Source organism: Protopterus annectens, chromosome 2.part2 (assembly GCF_019279795.1).
Source record: "Protopterus annectens isolate FY-2018-M chromosome 2.part2, PAN1.0, whole genome shotgun sequence".
In the NCBI taxonomy this organism is placed as follows: domain Eukaryota; kingdom Metazoa; phylum Chordata; order Ceratodontiformes; family Protopteridae; genus Protopterus; species Protopterus annectens.
The window spans coordinates 716473726-716488309 of NC_056730.1; the positions used below are offsets into that span (position 1 = coordinate 716473726).

Genomic DNA, 14584 nt, shown 5'->3' on the forward strand with positions numbered 1-14584 from the left:
AGAAGCAGATCAAGCTCCTTACGGTAAAATGAGTACCTAACAGAAGTACATTGGTCACTAATATGAAATTCATAATTACAAAACAATTATGTCACAAGCACATATATTAAGATTCCTCCACCACTAAGCCTCTACACCTCCTAACTAAATATATTAACTCCAGGGCTGTATTACCTCAAAGAAAAAATAATATATATATATATATATATACACATATATAAATATATTTTTACAAAACAAGTATTCTCCAGGCAGTATGACCTTGGAATTGATATTTACAAGATGCATTGTGTGGAGAACGAACCACTCTGCAAATATATGCTCCTCTGTATTTGTGTCCACTCTTTATGTCCTTCATTATATAAATATGAAAAAGTTTAAGTTTGTGGTTACAAGATCTGAAACATTATTCATTTCGGTATAATGCATTTGTATAGCTGAAAGGTAAATGATAAGTTTACTTTTCAAATTGCGAACTGACATTTTCTTGATTATTATAACATGTAGTCTTGTATTTGCTTCATTTGTTTTTATTATACTATATATAGCAAAGGCATCTAAATTATAGAAAAGTCTTCACATTTTTATTATGCAAGGCAGAAAAGCTACTGAACTGTAAGATTCAGTTTCCTTATATGAGTTTGAATTTATAAATAATGTTATAGCACCTCCAACTTGCATATTAGTCAAAATTCCAACAATTATACTTGGTTTTTAATATATAACTCAATGTATGCCTGTGAAACCACCTCTTCAACAGGTTTTACATAGTTTAGTATAGAAATGCAAATCTATTACTATAACTATAACTAGACACAATAAACTATTACGTTTCACTGTTTCATGACTGGGCTCAGGAACATGGGTCATTTTGTGACTTTGTGGTTTTGAAATTTGCAGGCAGCCACGGTGGTGCACCGGTTAGCATTGCCGCCTCACAGCAAGACGTTCTCCGGTTCAATTCTCGGCTGGGGTGCCTTCTGTGGGGAGTCTGCATGTCCTCCCTGTGGTCGCGTGGGTTTCCTCCCACATCCCAAAGACATGCTGTAGGTGGATTGGACACTCTAAATTGGCCCTAGGTGTGAGTGTGTGCATGTGTCTGCCTTCTGTGGAAGGTTGGGTGCCGGGCTGGCAACTCGACACCGTAAAACTCCACTGTCAATTATGAGCGGACAGGTGATCCGCTGTGGCGACCCCTAATCGGGAAAAAGCCGAAAGAAGAAGTCTGTGAATCAGCATGAGGTCATCCTTATGTCAGGTACACAATAAAACTGTGTATGTGCAGATGCACATGTGTGTTTGTGCTGTGTATATCCATATAACTGTTCACATCTATTTGTTCAATTATGTCTGAAGTGAATGTGTCTATGAGTAAAGTTGCAAGAGCATATAACCAAAAGTAACACAGCAACTGAAGAGACATAACTTTAATGAAATAAAATAAAACAAGGTTAAGAGCTTTCCTCTCTCAATGCAGGGACTTCCTCAGAACAATATTCAAAAACCAACCCAGCCCTAAATAATACATCCAATTACACTAATTAATTAATAGACTGAATAATACAATTATAATAAATAACCAATAACATACACATTACTAACTAAAAATTCTATCCTAAAATATTTTTTTAATTTTAAAGCACTTGAAATGCTTACAGTCTCATTAATACCTGGATACTGAGTTGCATTTAAATATAATTGCCATTTCAACTCACATATATCAAGATGTACATCTAACCATTTCCCTTGCAAATCTTTCATTAATTGCTGTATCACCAAGAACTTAAAACCATGGTCTTTATATTCCTTTATATGCCTACTCAAGGCATTAGTCATTTTACCATTTTTAATGACCAATATATGCTCACCAATTCTATTCTTATAAAACCCACTTGTTTTTCCTATATAAAAATTAGGACATTTTTGGCACTTAGCCATGTAGATCACATTTTGACTACAGCAATTAAAATGTCCCTTTATAAAAATGTCTCTACCATTAAAATTAAAACTATCGCCAGTTTCCAAAATATAAGGACAGTACATACACATCCCACACTTAAAATTGCCCTTCAACCTATTACCATACACTTCACTCAACTTACTACTTGTTTCTAAAACGTTCCTGAACACTATTTTGGGTACCTTCCCCACCTTTTGTGCCACATTCTGGTCAAAATATAATGGATGTATTATTTAGGGCTAGGTTGTTTTTTGAATATAGTTCTGACGAAGTCCTTGCATTGAGGGAAGAAAGTGCTTAACCTTGTTTTATTTTATTTCATTAAAGATGTGCCTCTTCAGTTGCTGTGCTCCTTCTTTTGGTTCTACAGTTTGATATTTGTGGTGTCTTCACATGAGCATATAAATCTACACGTACTATACCCAACCAGGGAAGACAGGCTGTCTTTGTAAATATATTGAAGTTTCATTTAAAATTTGTATAATATGCTGTTGATCCAAATCTACAAATATTTCAGGCACAGACAATGATGCCCTTCTAACCTGCCAACATACCAAAACAGTCATTCCCATAATAAGTGTCCAAGTTGTTCTTAAAAATATCTAAACTAGTGCTTGCTTTAATACATGAATGGTGTAGATGGTCAGTACACAGCAGATATAATCAAACAAGGCACCCACTGTTGAAGGCGTCTCTGCGTACTCTTCTGCAATCTTTCTACACAGGGGTTCATTATTGCTAAGTGACAGAGAACTAGATGATAGACACTGACATAATGACTTAGGAGAAGAAACGGGGGCCAGGTAGCACAGAATAAAGTATATCAGTAAGGCAGGATGCTGATGTGAAGACGGGGGCTGTGGAAGAATATCTGTCCCATAAATGCAGTGATGCACAGCAGGCAGAATCTGCATGTGTGTATATGATATCTGGCTTCATACTGTAAGCTTATTAATGGTAGCTTATAATTTAATAATCTAAAAATACATTTCATATTTAGTAAACATAATAATTATCTAAATTTTTAATTTTATACTATTGTCCATAATGTAATTAGGCAGGATGCTAAAAAAAAAAATTTTAGTGTAATATTTATTAAATTCTTTTTTTTGTTTTTAGTAAGTATATATATTATAGTAGTATAATTGTGTTTTTTATATATTTTTTGATATACAGTCCAATTAGTAGCTTGCAGTAATTAGTCATTAATTTCTACTGTGAACTTGCACACACACATTCAGTTTATATAGTGCAATAGGGAACCTGTAGTTTTAAGCAATTAGTTTTAATTGCATAATTAAGGTTGTTTAGAATATATAAACACCGCAATTACTATGGTTTTGTAACCTGAGGAAGTCCTAGCTTTGTGAGGATGAAAAACTCGGTGATTAAGTTAAAGTGTTTAGTTTTCTCCTTTTTTTCATTGGTATATTGCACTGTGGCACATGGTTAAAATAAACTTTTTGGATTTTATTTTGAGCCTCATCTTCTCCATTTACCCCTACTGTGCTTATTTTAGTGATACAGATTCATTAGAAGTTACTACATATTTTACGTGTTTGAAGTCATTTGATTTTGTGCTTCAGAAAACATATAATTTGTACATTAAGTGAATCTGAGCACTATTGTGAAATATTTCTCACTGTTGATATCAATTACAAATATTTATGAGGTCTCGCAAAACACAAGTTTAATAAGATTTAGCCTATTTAAATAACTCATCTCAGACACTCACAATGCAGACAGTGGCTGTGCAGCTTACACCAGGTACACAAGGTATATCCCGCCACATTTCACTGATAAAACCCACTAATTAATACTGCTGGCATGTAACATCAGTCACAAACATAATACAGCCACTTGCAAAACAACTTTATAAGAACAAGGACAAGACCATTGCAGAAAATGTTACTTCAGCATAGACAACAATGCTAAACTGATACAGTAAGAAAAGAAAACTATTGGAATATAAACTATGCATAATCAAGAACAATGCTGGTGGACCAATACAGCTACAACTATGAATACACTGCTGTCAGTGTATGAAGCGAAGACACAAGACAAAGGAGGGGATCAGAGATGGTAAAGGAAATCACTGCAGTCACAAGGTGACAGTTAAGTAATAGAGTAAAATACAAACTGGAGCTAAATGTAATAATTTGTGAATAAACAAAAATTACAATCCATGGTATGGGATGGGGAGAGAAGCACTTAAGAAAAGAAGATCACCTCCAACACAGCACAAGAAGCACTTCCATTTGACAAGGGCAGATGTGAAAGTTTGTAACAGGGTGAAGCAAAAACTCATGAAAATTGAAACAGGTTAGCTTAGAAAAAGATCAAGATTGCTACAATACACTGTGAATTTTAGGGCAGCCTTTGAAAAAGCACAGGAGGAGGAAGAGGATATGACACCAATGGCATGCACTTTAGGGGTGGTGATGAACGCTATTAATGCCAACCTGAATCTTACAAGTACTGACAGCAAACAATATACTAAAGTTAGCTTTCAGCCTACAAGTACCTTCTGAGAGATGACAGAAGATGTATACAGCTGCAGGTCTACTGATATGAGAGAGGTAGAAGCTAACACATAAAGCAGAAGGGTAGTGAAGTCCTCCAGGAGAGATGAACACATTGCATTTACAGCAAACACAGTACAATCACAGTCCTTTGGAGACTGCAGCAGGCAGTATTCTAGACAGAGGTTCGTGTGTGTGTTTATCTGCCTTTCTTGTGGGAGTGGCACAGAAGCAACAGGGCAACACTGAATCTCCCTTTGGGAAGAAAGGAGTTTCTAGTCAGAGCAGACCTGGCTGTAGGGATAAAACAGTAAACTGCTTTGAGAATAATGCTATTCACAAGATACCAAACTAGGTGTCAAGGCACAAGACTTAGCTGAGTGCAAAAATACATTACTGTCTACCCTCCTAAAAATTTTCAGACACAATGACTCTTGTCTCTGGGTTGTTTTAAACTAGTTTCATAACAAGATATGCCAGATCTTGCCTTTAAAGGGCATAAAAACCCCACTATTCTTACTGAAAAATATGTCCTGCTACCAAACAGGTACGAATATTTAAAAGGAAGCAATGCATCATCCATACCCCTTCAGGTCAGCTAGCTGGTGAGGGAAGTAAGTTGGAACACAAACTATCACAATATAAACTGCAGAGCTAAATCTAGGCTACACTCCAAGGTCACACCTAACTTGCATCAGAACCTTTCCATTTAGCTGTTCATTTTTATCTAGACTCACATTCAAACATTTAATTTCTACCCTTCCCAAAACACTGCCAATTATCCTTTATTCAAGTTATTCTGCAACTTGCAGTCAAACAAACCGAAACTCGCCTAAAATACAGCTCATTAGACAAACCACTGTGAAACACAGTTAAACAAGCGGGTCACTTACACTTTTAAGCCAATATGTAGCATAAGCCATAATTCCCAAGTGGAAAGAACAGCGTTGACGAAGCGGTGCACTGCAGAAAGTTTTAGATTCCCTGAATTCCACTGCCGACTGGCACTGCTCCCTTCTCGGTGGGCTGGGTCGCAGAGCGCAGTATCCAGGCGAAGAAGATACTGCCCACTCTCTCCTTGTTGCTCAATTCCCAAACGCACCTCCTCTGCCCCTCCCCAAAACCTACGGGAGATGATTATCTCCTATAAAAGCCCATCACTTTGGTAGCACCGCCTAAGAGTGGCACTAAATGTTCTTGCACAGTTGTAGCCTGACCTGTTAGCAGTCCTACCGCAGCCTGTGCCAACTGTAGCTAGTGTTCGCGTTCTTTCCATTTCGTAACTGGATGCCAGCATTTGGGATCCTTTACTCGCAGAGGGGCCTCCTTAGCAGATTACCGTACATACGGTAACACTACAAACACGCATCTTTTTAACGCTATTTTCAAGCTTTTGTGCGTGTATCGGGGGGCAATTAACCTCTCGCTACCCTGTGCGGCACGGTATTTCAAATAAACTGGTTGTGCAAACGAGAGCTACGTACCTGGATGACTTACAAACAAACACGATAGAAAAAACATTAACTGTATTACAGTGCAAAGTTATCATGCGACGATTCTTGCTGTACTTACTGGTTTTGTTCCTTTTGAGTGTTTCTTTCCTTTTCCTTTTCCTTTGTGCGGCATTTTTGCAGTTAGCTGTAGTTGGACAAACTTGCTCCCTGTTTGATATACACTTGCTGAGCAAAAGCGACGCAGTTCTGTGAGGACCGTGCCTTTTCCCCCAGCTGAGTCACGAATAGTGCCCCTCCTTTGACGTTCTTGCCTGGCAACGTTTTTTAGCAAGAGAAAAAATGTGTGCTCTGTTTGCTATTGAGTCATACTTCCCTGATTGCTTCAGTTTTAACCAAGCGCGTATGTTATTTTGGAGTGGGACAGCAAGGACTTCAAAATGTCATGTAAGGATGCGATGGGGCGCTAAAGGCAGATCTGGGTACAAATCAGTTACCTGTGCAGATTAGAATTCCACTATTTTTTCCAAGTTTTGATGAAACATTAGTTTTTGCACTGAAGCCTGACTACAACTCATTCTGTCATACTGCGCTAATAATAGGAATGGATGCACTTGCAAGTAACCTGAGCTTTCAGCTGTTCCTGATTTTGCTTCGAATTTTTGTCCTGTCACCCATAAAATGTTTTATTTTCTGATAAAGCATGAGGAATACAGTCAGTCAATAATGCCAGACATATCATTACATACCTGTTCTTCAGAAAATGCATGCCTGTGCATAACCTGTTGTTTTATTACCTGTCTAAATCATTTAGAGAAATATTTTTAAAAAGTGTCTGATTTTGCTTCTTTGTTCCTTTTTATTTATGTCTTTGTCACTCACATAAGCGGCCTTAGGCATAGGCCAACTAGGCAGGCACCTAGGGCGCTGCTCTAGCAGTGGTGCTTTTCCAGTATTTATTTGGTGTAGGTAGACCAGGATGGGGGCACTGGGTAGTGTGGTGGGGGCGCCATGGAGCACTTCTGCGTAGGGCACCAGTTGACATAAGGCCACTCCTGGTCTCTCTGATTCTTAGGCAAAGAAACTGAAAAAGGTTCTTCCACAAATGCTTGAATCCCAAGCACGGGACAACCGTTTTAAAGCCAGGGACTTGAGTGTATTGTAATGTTGGCTGCAAGTTGAACTGAAAGTCTGAAACTCAAACGTAAGTTTAGGCAAGCAGTTGCCACATCTTACCCAGACACGTTATTCTGTTTTGAGCTTGAGTAAGTAAGGTAAGAGTGGTAGCTGTGGGGTGGGGGTGGGAGTGTGGGCTAGGACAACCAGAAAGGAAGTTAGGTTTAGGGAGTTCTAGGGTTAGGAAGCATAGAGATTTTTAGGGTTATGGAACTATCTGGGAATTTAGGGAAAGGGAGCAAGGACTTAGGTTATGAAATGAGTTTTAGGGTTAGTGTTAGGGCTAGGGTAAGGTTATATTGGCTGGGACTAATTTATTTATTTATTTATTTGACATTTGTTTACTGGTAAAGTCTAACTGGGCCAGAAAGAACCCATTTTCAGTGGAGGCCCAGGGAGAAAAGCTGCAGTAATACAAACTGAATGTATAACATCTTGGAAACATAGAAGTAGTATTGTAGTGCAGAAAAAATACAGAGTGAACTAAGTTAGTAAAAACAGTTGCTCAGTATGTACAATTACATTACAAACATAGGAAAACTTAATGCATAAAATGATAGCTATTACGAAAAGTATGATGTAGGATGTAATGTAAGTAGAATACATGCAGGATAGAAGGAGGAAAACTGAAAAAAATAGAGGAGAAGAGAAAAAGAAAAAAAGAGAGAAGAAATAGGGACAAAGGTAAGTAGACGAAAATCAAGAATTAGGGAGATTATCAGCCTTGGGTCGAACAGGAGCAGATCTAAGATTTGGAAATATATTCTTTAAATGAGACTTTAAAGGACATGTGCTTTTGGTTAGATCTGATAGTTAAGAGAAGGGTATTCCAGATTTTGGCTCTGGAGAAAGAGTAAAGACTTTAGCCGGCTAGTTTGCTGGGACGATGCTCAGTGAGAAGTTGCTTATTTTCTGACCTGAGTACTAAAAGCTGGGCAGGCCATGGGTCTATGAATGATCGTATGTGCCATTTTAAGCAGAAGAAAAGTAAGGTAGTGTGGGAGTTCAAGCCACATGAGCATGCAGGTGAGTATACAGTAGTGTGCGGAGTGTTTTGCATTGGTGGAAAATTTAGCAACTTTATTGTAGCAAGTTTCAAGCTTGCATTTTGGGGTAGATTTTAAGTTTGTATATATTGGGGCACCATATAAGAGTGTGGGTAGACGGTAAGAAACGGCTAGAGTGCGTTTAGTGGGAGCATCTAGGAATTGCCTGTGCCGATAGAGAATACCAAGTTTCTGATGCGTTTTCTTTTTTTTTTTTCAAACATTTTTATTAAATTTACACACATGACAAAGGCAATCTTACATTTGTATAAATGAAAAACATACAAAATTATATCACTTTAGTTGCAAACAGTTTACAACAGAGACACCATTGAAACAACTGTAGTTGTAAACATTATACATCACTTATAAACCATCCAGTCATTGTCAGTTAAGCATTATATGGCTCATTCAAATCCTGCCTCTTAAACTTCATTCCTGCTCTGATTATATTGTTCCCACAATTCCCATTTTTTCCTATGTAGTTTGCTCCTTCCCTTTTCTGAAGATCTCAGTTGTAGTTGTTTTATCTCTGTTACTATATTCACTACTTCTAGGAAAGTTGCTGTAGAATTTGATTTCTATTTTCTAGTAATTGCTTTTTTGGCAGCCACCATAATCAGACTTGTTTTATTGTTAGAATCAGTTTATCCAACTTGACCCTTGCTCCCTTCCCAGATAAAATACTTCAACTCTTTTTTAATTGCTATCCACAACTTCTCCTCCAGTTCATAAAAGTATGCCTGACCTGTGTGTAAGACTAAAGGGAATAAAAACATTTTAATGGCTTGTACCTTAGTATCTATATCCGTATAACAAAACTTCCAGTTTCCCAACTTTTGAATTATCTTCTGTTTAATCTCTTCCCACATATCCTTAGCTGCCACCACAAAGTCATTTGTAATCCATACTCCTAAATACTTCATTTTATCTTGTCCCCATAAATAAAGATATTGTTGGACCAATTTGTGTGTGGGTACATAATTTACCACTATTGCCTTTGTTTTAGCTTTAATAATTTTGTATCCCAAGAAGATTTGAAAATGTCTTAAAATGTTCAACAAACACTGTAATGTCCTTTTCTGGTTTTGTCATGTATAAAATAATATAATCTGTAAATAGAGCCAGCTTTTCCTGACTACCATACCAATTATATTTTGTCACACCAATCCAAAATAGGATATATAAACAAATAAAATATGAAGTTCCACGACAACTGCTAAATGAAGCACACCACCAAGTAAAGTCAGGACCACAAGGAGTGAATTTATTCGAATCCAAATGACTTAGCGCTTTCGCCATAAAATGGCATCATCAGAGTCATTTAAACCAACTGACATACAATACTTTTATATCAAAAAGAATCAGTGACATCACAATAAATTATAAATTAACCAATGAGCCTGTTTGAACAATTTCAAACACATCCACGTATTATATACATTTTCTATTTTATAGTTTATATATAGAATTACCAAGTTAAAAACTACATATTTAATGTGAATCATAAATAAAAATAAAAATGTATATATATTTATATTTATATACACAATCCAAACATCCTTGAAATAAACTAACAATTATATAAAATATGATCTTTGCTTCAGTACTGGCTTGAGGGAAATGTAATCATTTAACTCCTTGTGGTCCTGACTTTACTTGGTGTGCTTCATTTAGCAGTTGTTGTGGAACTTCATACCAATTATATCCTTGAATTTCTGAGTCCCTTATTTTCTTTGATAATGGTTCTAAATATAATGCAAACAACAAAGGGGAAAGCGGACAATCCTGCCTGGTTCCTCTCCTCATGCAGAAATTATCGGAGAGGACCCTACCCACTTTGATTAGCACCTCTGATCCCTCATATATTCTTCTAATCAATCTTATAATTGTATCAGGTAAAGCAAATGCTTCCATTGCCCTGTTCATGAAGTCCCAGTCTACTTTGTCAAATGCTTTCTCTGTATCAAGACCCACCAATAAAAGTGGAACTTTCTTACATTCTACTTCCCTCTGGATCATCAATGTTATGTTAATATCGTCAAATGTTTGCCTGTCCTTCACAAAACCACACTGATCCATGTCTATCAATTTTGGTATCACCTTTGCCATTCTTTTAGCCATTATAGACATAAACACTTTATAATCATGGTTTAGTATTGAAACGGGCCTGTATGAAGCCGGATCCGATGGATCTTTACCCTCTTTAGGTATTACCATTACCACCGCCTTCTTCCAGGATGCTGGTACTTCTCCTTCTCTTAAAATACTGTTAAACAAATTCTTCCAGATCTTTATCAGTTTTTCCCTCCTAACATCCAAACTTACACAGGAATGCCATCTATTCCTGGGGACTTTCCTGTAGAGTAGTTATACATAGCCATTTTTATCTCATCACTTCCTATCTTAACTGTTTATAATTGAGCCTCATATACCTCTAACTTTGGCATATTTAATTCTTCCATAAACATTTCCATTTGTACCTTTTCTTGATTTCCCTATTTCTCTGCCTTATACAATTTTTCATAACAGTTCCAAAATATTTCTAATACTTCTACAAGATCTCTTGTTATCTTCCTTGTTATAGGCTCCCTAAGCTTGGTGATTGCCCTTTCCACTTTTTGTTGCCTGATGTGTTTTCTTTAATGCTATTTTGAATACGTAAATCAAAGTTAAGAGGTTTATCAATAGTGACACCTAGTAGTTCTATATAGGGACCTGCTTCAGTTTCTGTATTATTCTGTGAGAGAAAAATGAATTGACTTTTATTTAGAGAGTGTGTTTTAGGAGTAAAAAGTAGAAGTTTAGTTTTTTAAGGGGTTAAGTAGCAACTGATTGTTGTTAAGCCAGGTTTCAATGGAAGTGAAGGCAGCTTGGGTGATTTGTTGAAGATGAGACAGAGTGTTAGAAGAACAGATGACAGTTGAGTCATCAGCATGTTGTATGAGCGTACCCTGGCAGGAGGAGCTATGTAAGTCATTTTTAAAAATATTGAATAAGAGCGGGCCAAGTATAGAGCCTTGGGGGACACTGGTTGTGATGTATAGATATGTGGAAAGTGAGTCTTGCGATTTGACTGCCTGCTATCTGTTGGTTAGATAGCTATTAAACCACCTGATATAGGTCATTGACCTTTTGTAAAAGAAGATGATAAGAGACATTGTAAAAGCCTTAGATAAATCAAAAATAAGGAAGAGACAAGTTTGCCCGAGTCATGTGCTTTGTTAACTGTGTCCATAAAGGATAAAGTAAAGCTGTGTCAGTACTGTGACCTGGTCTAAACCCATGTTGTGTGGAAGTAAGGAGTTGCTTCTTAAGGAGGTAGTGGAGAGAATGTGAGTGGATACATTTTTCGAGAAGTTTTGAGATGGGTGACAGTAAGGCAGTTGAACAGTAATTTGACAATTCAGTGGAGTTTCCACTTTGTGTAGTGGCATAATAAATGATTTTTTCCAGAATGTTGGGATGTAAGCTTCTAAGATGGATCTCTAAATGAGGATGGTTCTAAGATGTGCAATGACGTCTGCAGCAATTTTGAGAAACTCTACAGGAAGGTTGTCTGGAGAGTTAGAGCAGGATTTAAGTTAGAGAAGTAGTCTCTTAATCATATATAAGTAGAGATAGACTGTAGATAGAAAACGTGTAAAGCTGAAGGGGAAGTGGTGGAGAGAGCTGAAGGTGAGACAAGGGGGGAAGGAGGAGGTACAGAATGTTGTGGGGTGGGTTGGGATAGTGTAGAGTTGGGTGAGGTAAGGTTTGAGGGAGGGGTGAAAGATGGAGTATTGGATGTATGATTCAAAATACACTCAATGAAGTAATTGCTGAACAGGTTGTCAGTTTGTGCAGGGGTTTTATCAAGAAGTGGATCTGGATTACTTTTTTTACCAGAACTGAGAAGTAAAGTAATAGAAAACCAGAATATTTGGGGATTTTGTTTGTGTGTAGATCGTAATGTTAAATAGTAGTTTCTTTTGTCTTTTGTTACATATTTTTTGACTGGTTGCATAGCTGCCTACATTTTAAAATGTCTAATGGGGGATTTGAATGTGAACCGATGGCATAATGGTTAAGGTGTTTACATTAAAAGCACAAGGTGCAGGGTTTGATTTTCATAGGGGGTAATTTGCTAGGCTTACAATAGTCCATGAGGGCAGTTAGCCTAGTACTAATCTATGAATCTAAACCATAGTTTCCAGAGTTTGTCTCTGTTTCTTATTAATTCTTTTGTTGCTCTGGATAGCCAAAGTACATGGTTGCTTTTGTTTCTCTTTCTGTGAAGGGGTACAATACAGTTGAGGATATCCAGGTTGTATTAAAGTGGTTGACTGCTTTATCTAAAGGATGCCTTCTGAGGATAGACCAGTTTATGTTTTTTAGTATGTTAATAAATAAATGTTAGTCAAAGTTGGTCACATTCCCAATAGTTTTGTAGTGATGTTGTTTAAGAGGGTGAGCGAATGTTCGATTGATAAAAGCAGGGAAATGATCACTTAATTTATCTAGGAGGGTACCTGCATTAATGTATTTCCTGAGGTCAGAAACAAGAATTCAGTCAAGGATGGAGCCCTGACTGTTGCTATTAGTAAATCTAGTAGGAGTGGTGATGAGTTGAGTAAAGTTAAGTAGATTTATATTAGAGGAAGGGAATTTAGAGGTAAGGTTCTGCCAGTTGATGTTGATGGTGCCTAGAATGATGGTTTCATTTTTTATAGTACTTGTAATCCATGATAGTATGTCTTCTAGGATAGGGATATTGGGTCCAGGTGGAATATATATTACTTTTATACATAAGTTTTTGGTATTGTTGATTTTTAGGAATGTAATTACAAGTTCTGCATTATGAAATTGAGGGATGGCACTGGTGTAGGGAGTAATACTATATGAATTGAGATAGATGAGTGCTAAGCCTCTGGCTTTCTTGTGAAACCTGTCAGCTCTAATAATCTTATAACTGGAAGAAGGATTTCAGAGTCTTTAAGGTTGGGTTTAAACCAAGTCTCAGTGGCGGCTAGAATGTCAGGAGTATCATGTGACAGCCAAGCATGGAAGTTGGTGATTTTATTGCAAATACTCTGAAAGTTAAGTGTGACTATATTTAGGGTTTCAAAGTTGGAAACTGTTGTGGGAGGGAGGCTAGAATTAGGGTTGGGGTGAAATGAAGGAGTATGAGGAGAGTCAAAGCTAGAGTTATGATGAATATCACTGCAAATAATCTCCTTTGAGAATTTAGTACGGTATGAAGAGTTGGCAGTGTTGTATTTTGTTTTACAGGGATAGCATTTTGGGGGAATGTATACAAATCAGTTGGGAGTATATGAAATTTTGGGAGTAGGAGTAGATTTTATTGAACAGACTGGGAGATATCAAAGAGTAGCTTTGTGAAACAGATAAGGCAGGGGTGGTTTGTGTAGGGGAGGTTTTGTAAAAAAAGTTGAGAAAGGATTTAAGGAAATGGAGGTAGTTAGGGTAAGAAGAGTTACTGAAAGAAGGGAGTGTATTAATATGTTAACTGAAGTAGAATTCATGGTGTTAGTTGGATTGAAAGGCTCAGAAGAAAAAAAGGAAGGAAGATAAAAAAAATGAAAATCAGTTAAGAGAAAAATTTTGAGTGCATAGAGAGGAGTGGGACTAGTACATGTGAGCGTAGTTGTGGGTAGCGTAGCAATTAGTACTCTTAAGGTGTGTTTCATTTAGGTGGGTGTGTAATTGTAAGCTGAATTTTATTGGATGTGAGAAGGTGGGTTTAATGAGGAGGGAGGACTTTAGAGATATAAATGTAGAGAGGGGGGTGGGAATTGGGGTTAGGGTAGGGGAGCGGAGTGAGCCTGAGCAAAGCCAGGGGAGATTGAGTGTGAAGGACCTGGTCAAAGAAGCATACTTTAGCCGAAAAAACAATCATTAAGGTATGTATTTATAGAACTTCTACTACAGGAAAGGCTACTGTTTATTTAAGTAAAAGTAGAAGGAGGAATCAGACAAAAAATGCCTTAAGCTTGTCTAAGTGTATGGTCAAATGTTTAAACCACAAAACAGAAAAACAGAAGCAAAACAATGGAACAGTAGAACTATCTAGTAAATGGTTTTGGTATGTATTGTTGCCAACTGTCATAGTTTTATCATGTCAGTTATAATATTGTATTAAACAGATAGTGAGAATGGGTACTTGAAAATGGTAGGATAAACAGGATTAGATAGCTAGAGAGAATAATATTATACCTATTATTACTAAATATGGAGTCTTGATTAATTAAAATAAGTGAAGACTAAGTAAACTCTTGTGGCTATGTCCGGGGAACTATCATATGCTGTTCTGTGCAGGGAATGGTCTTTAATGCAAATAATATAAAATAAGGATGATTATTGAAACTGTACAGAACAGAATGTTGCCTACATTAGTATCAGCACATACATTAACTGCAGAAAGTGTAG

At 37.0% G+C, this 14584-nt stretch overlaps 1 protein-coding gene across 5 annotated transcripts in view; it reads right to left on the reverse strand.

Annotated features, from left to right (window-relative positions):
* CAST (calpastatin) overlaps positions 1-6221 on the reverse strand; it is a 1327899-nt gene extending 1321678 nt beyond the window's left edge. For all 5 annotated transcript variants that reach the window (XM_044064116.1, XM_044064117.1, XM_044064120.1 and 2 more), the window contains exon 1: positions 6055-6221. In XM_044064116.1, the coding sequence (XP_043920051.1) occupies positions 6055-6108 (54 nt within the window). In that variant the 5' untranslated portion in view covers positions 6109-6221. The remainder of the gene's footprint in view (positions 1-6054) is intronic.
* Between the last annotated feature and the right edge of the window lie 8363 nt (positions 6222-14584).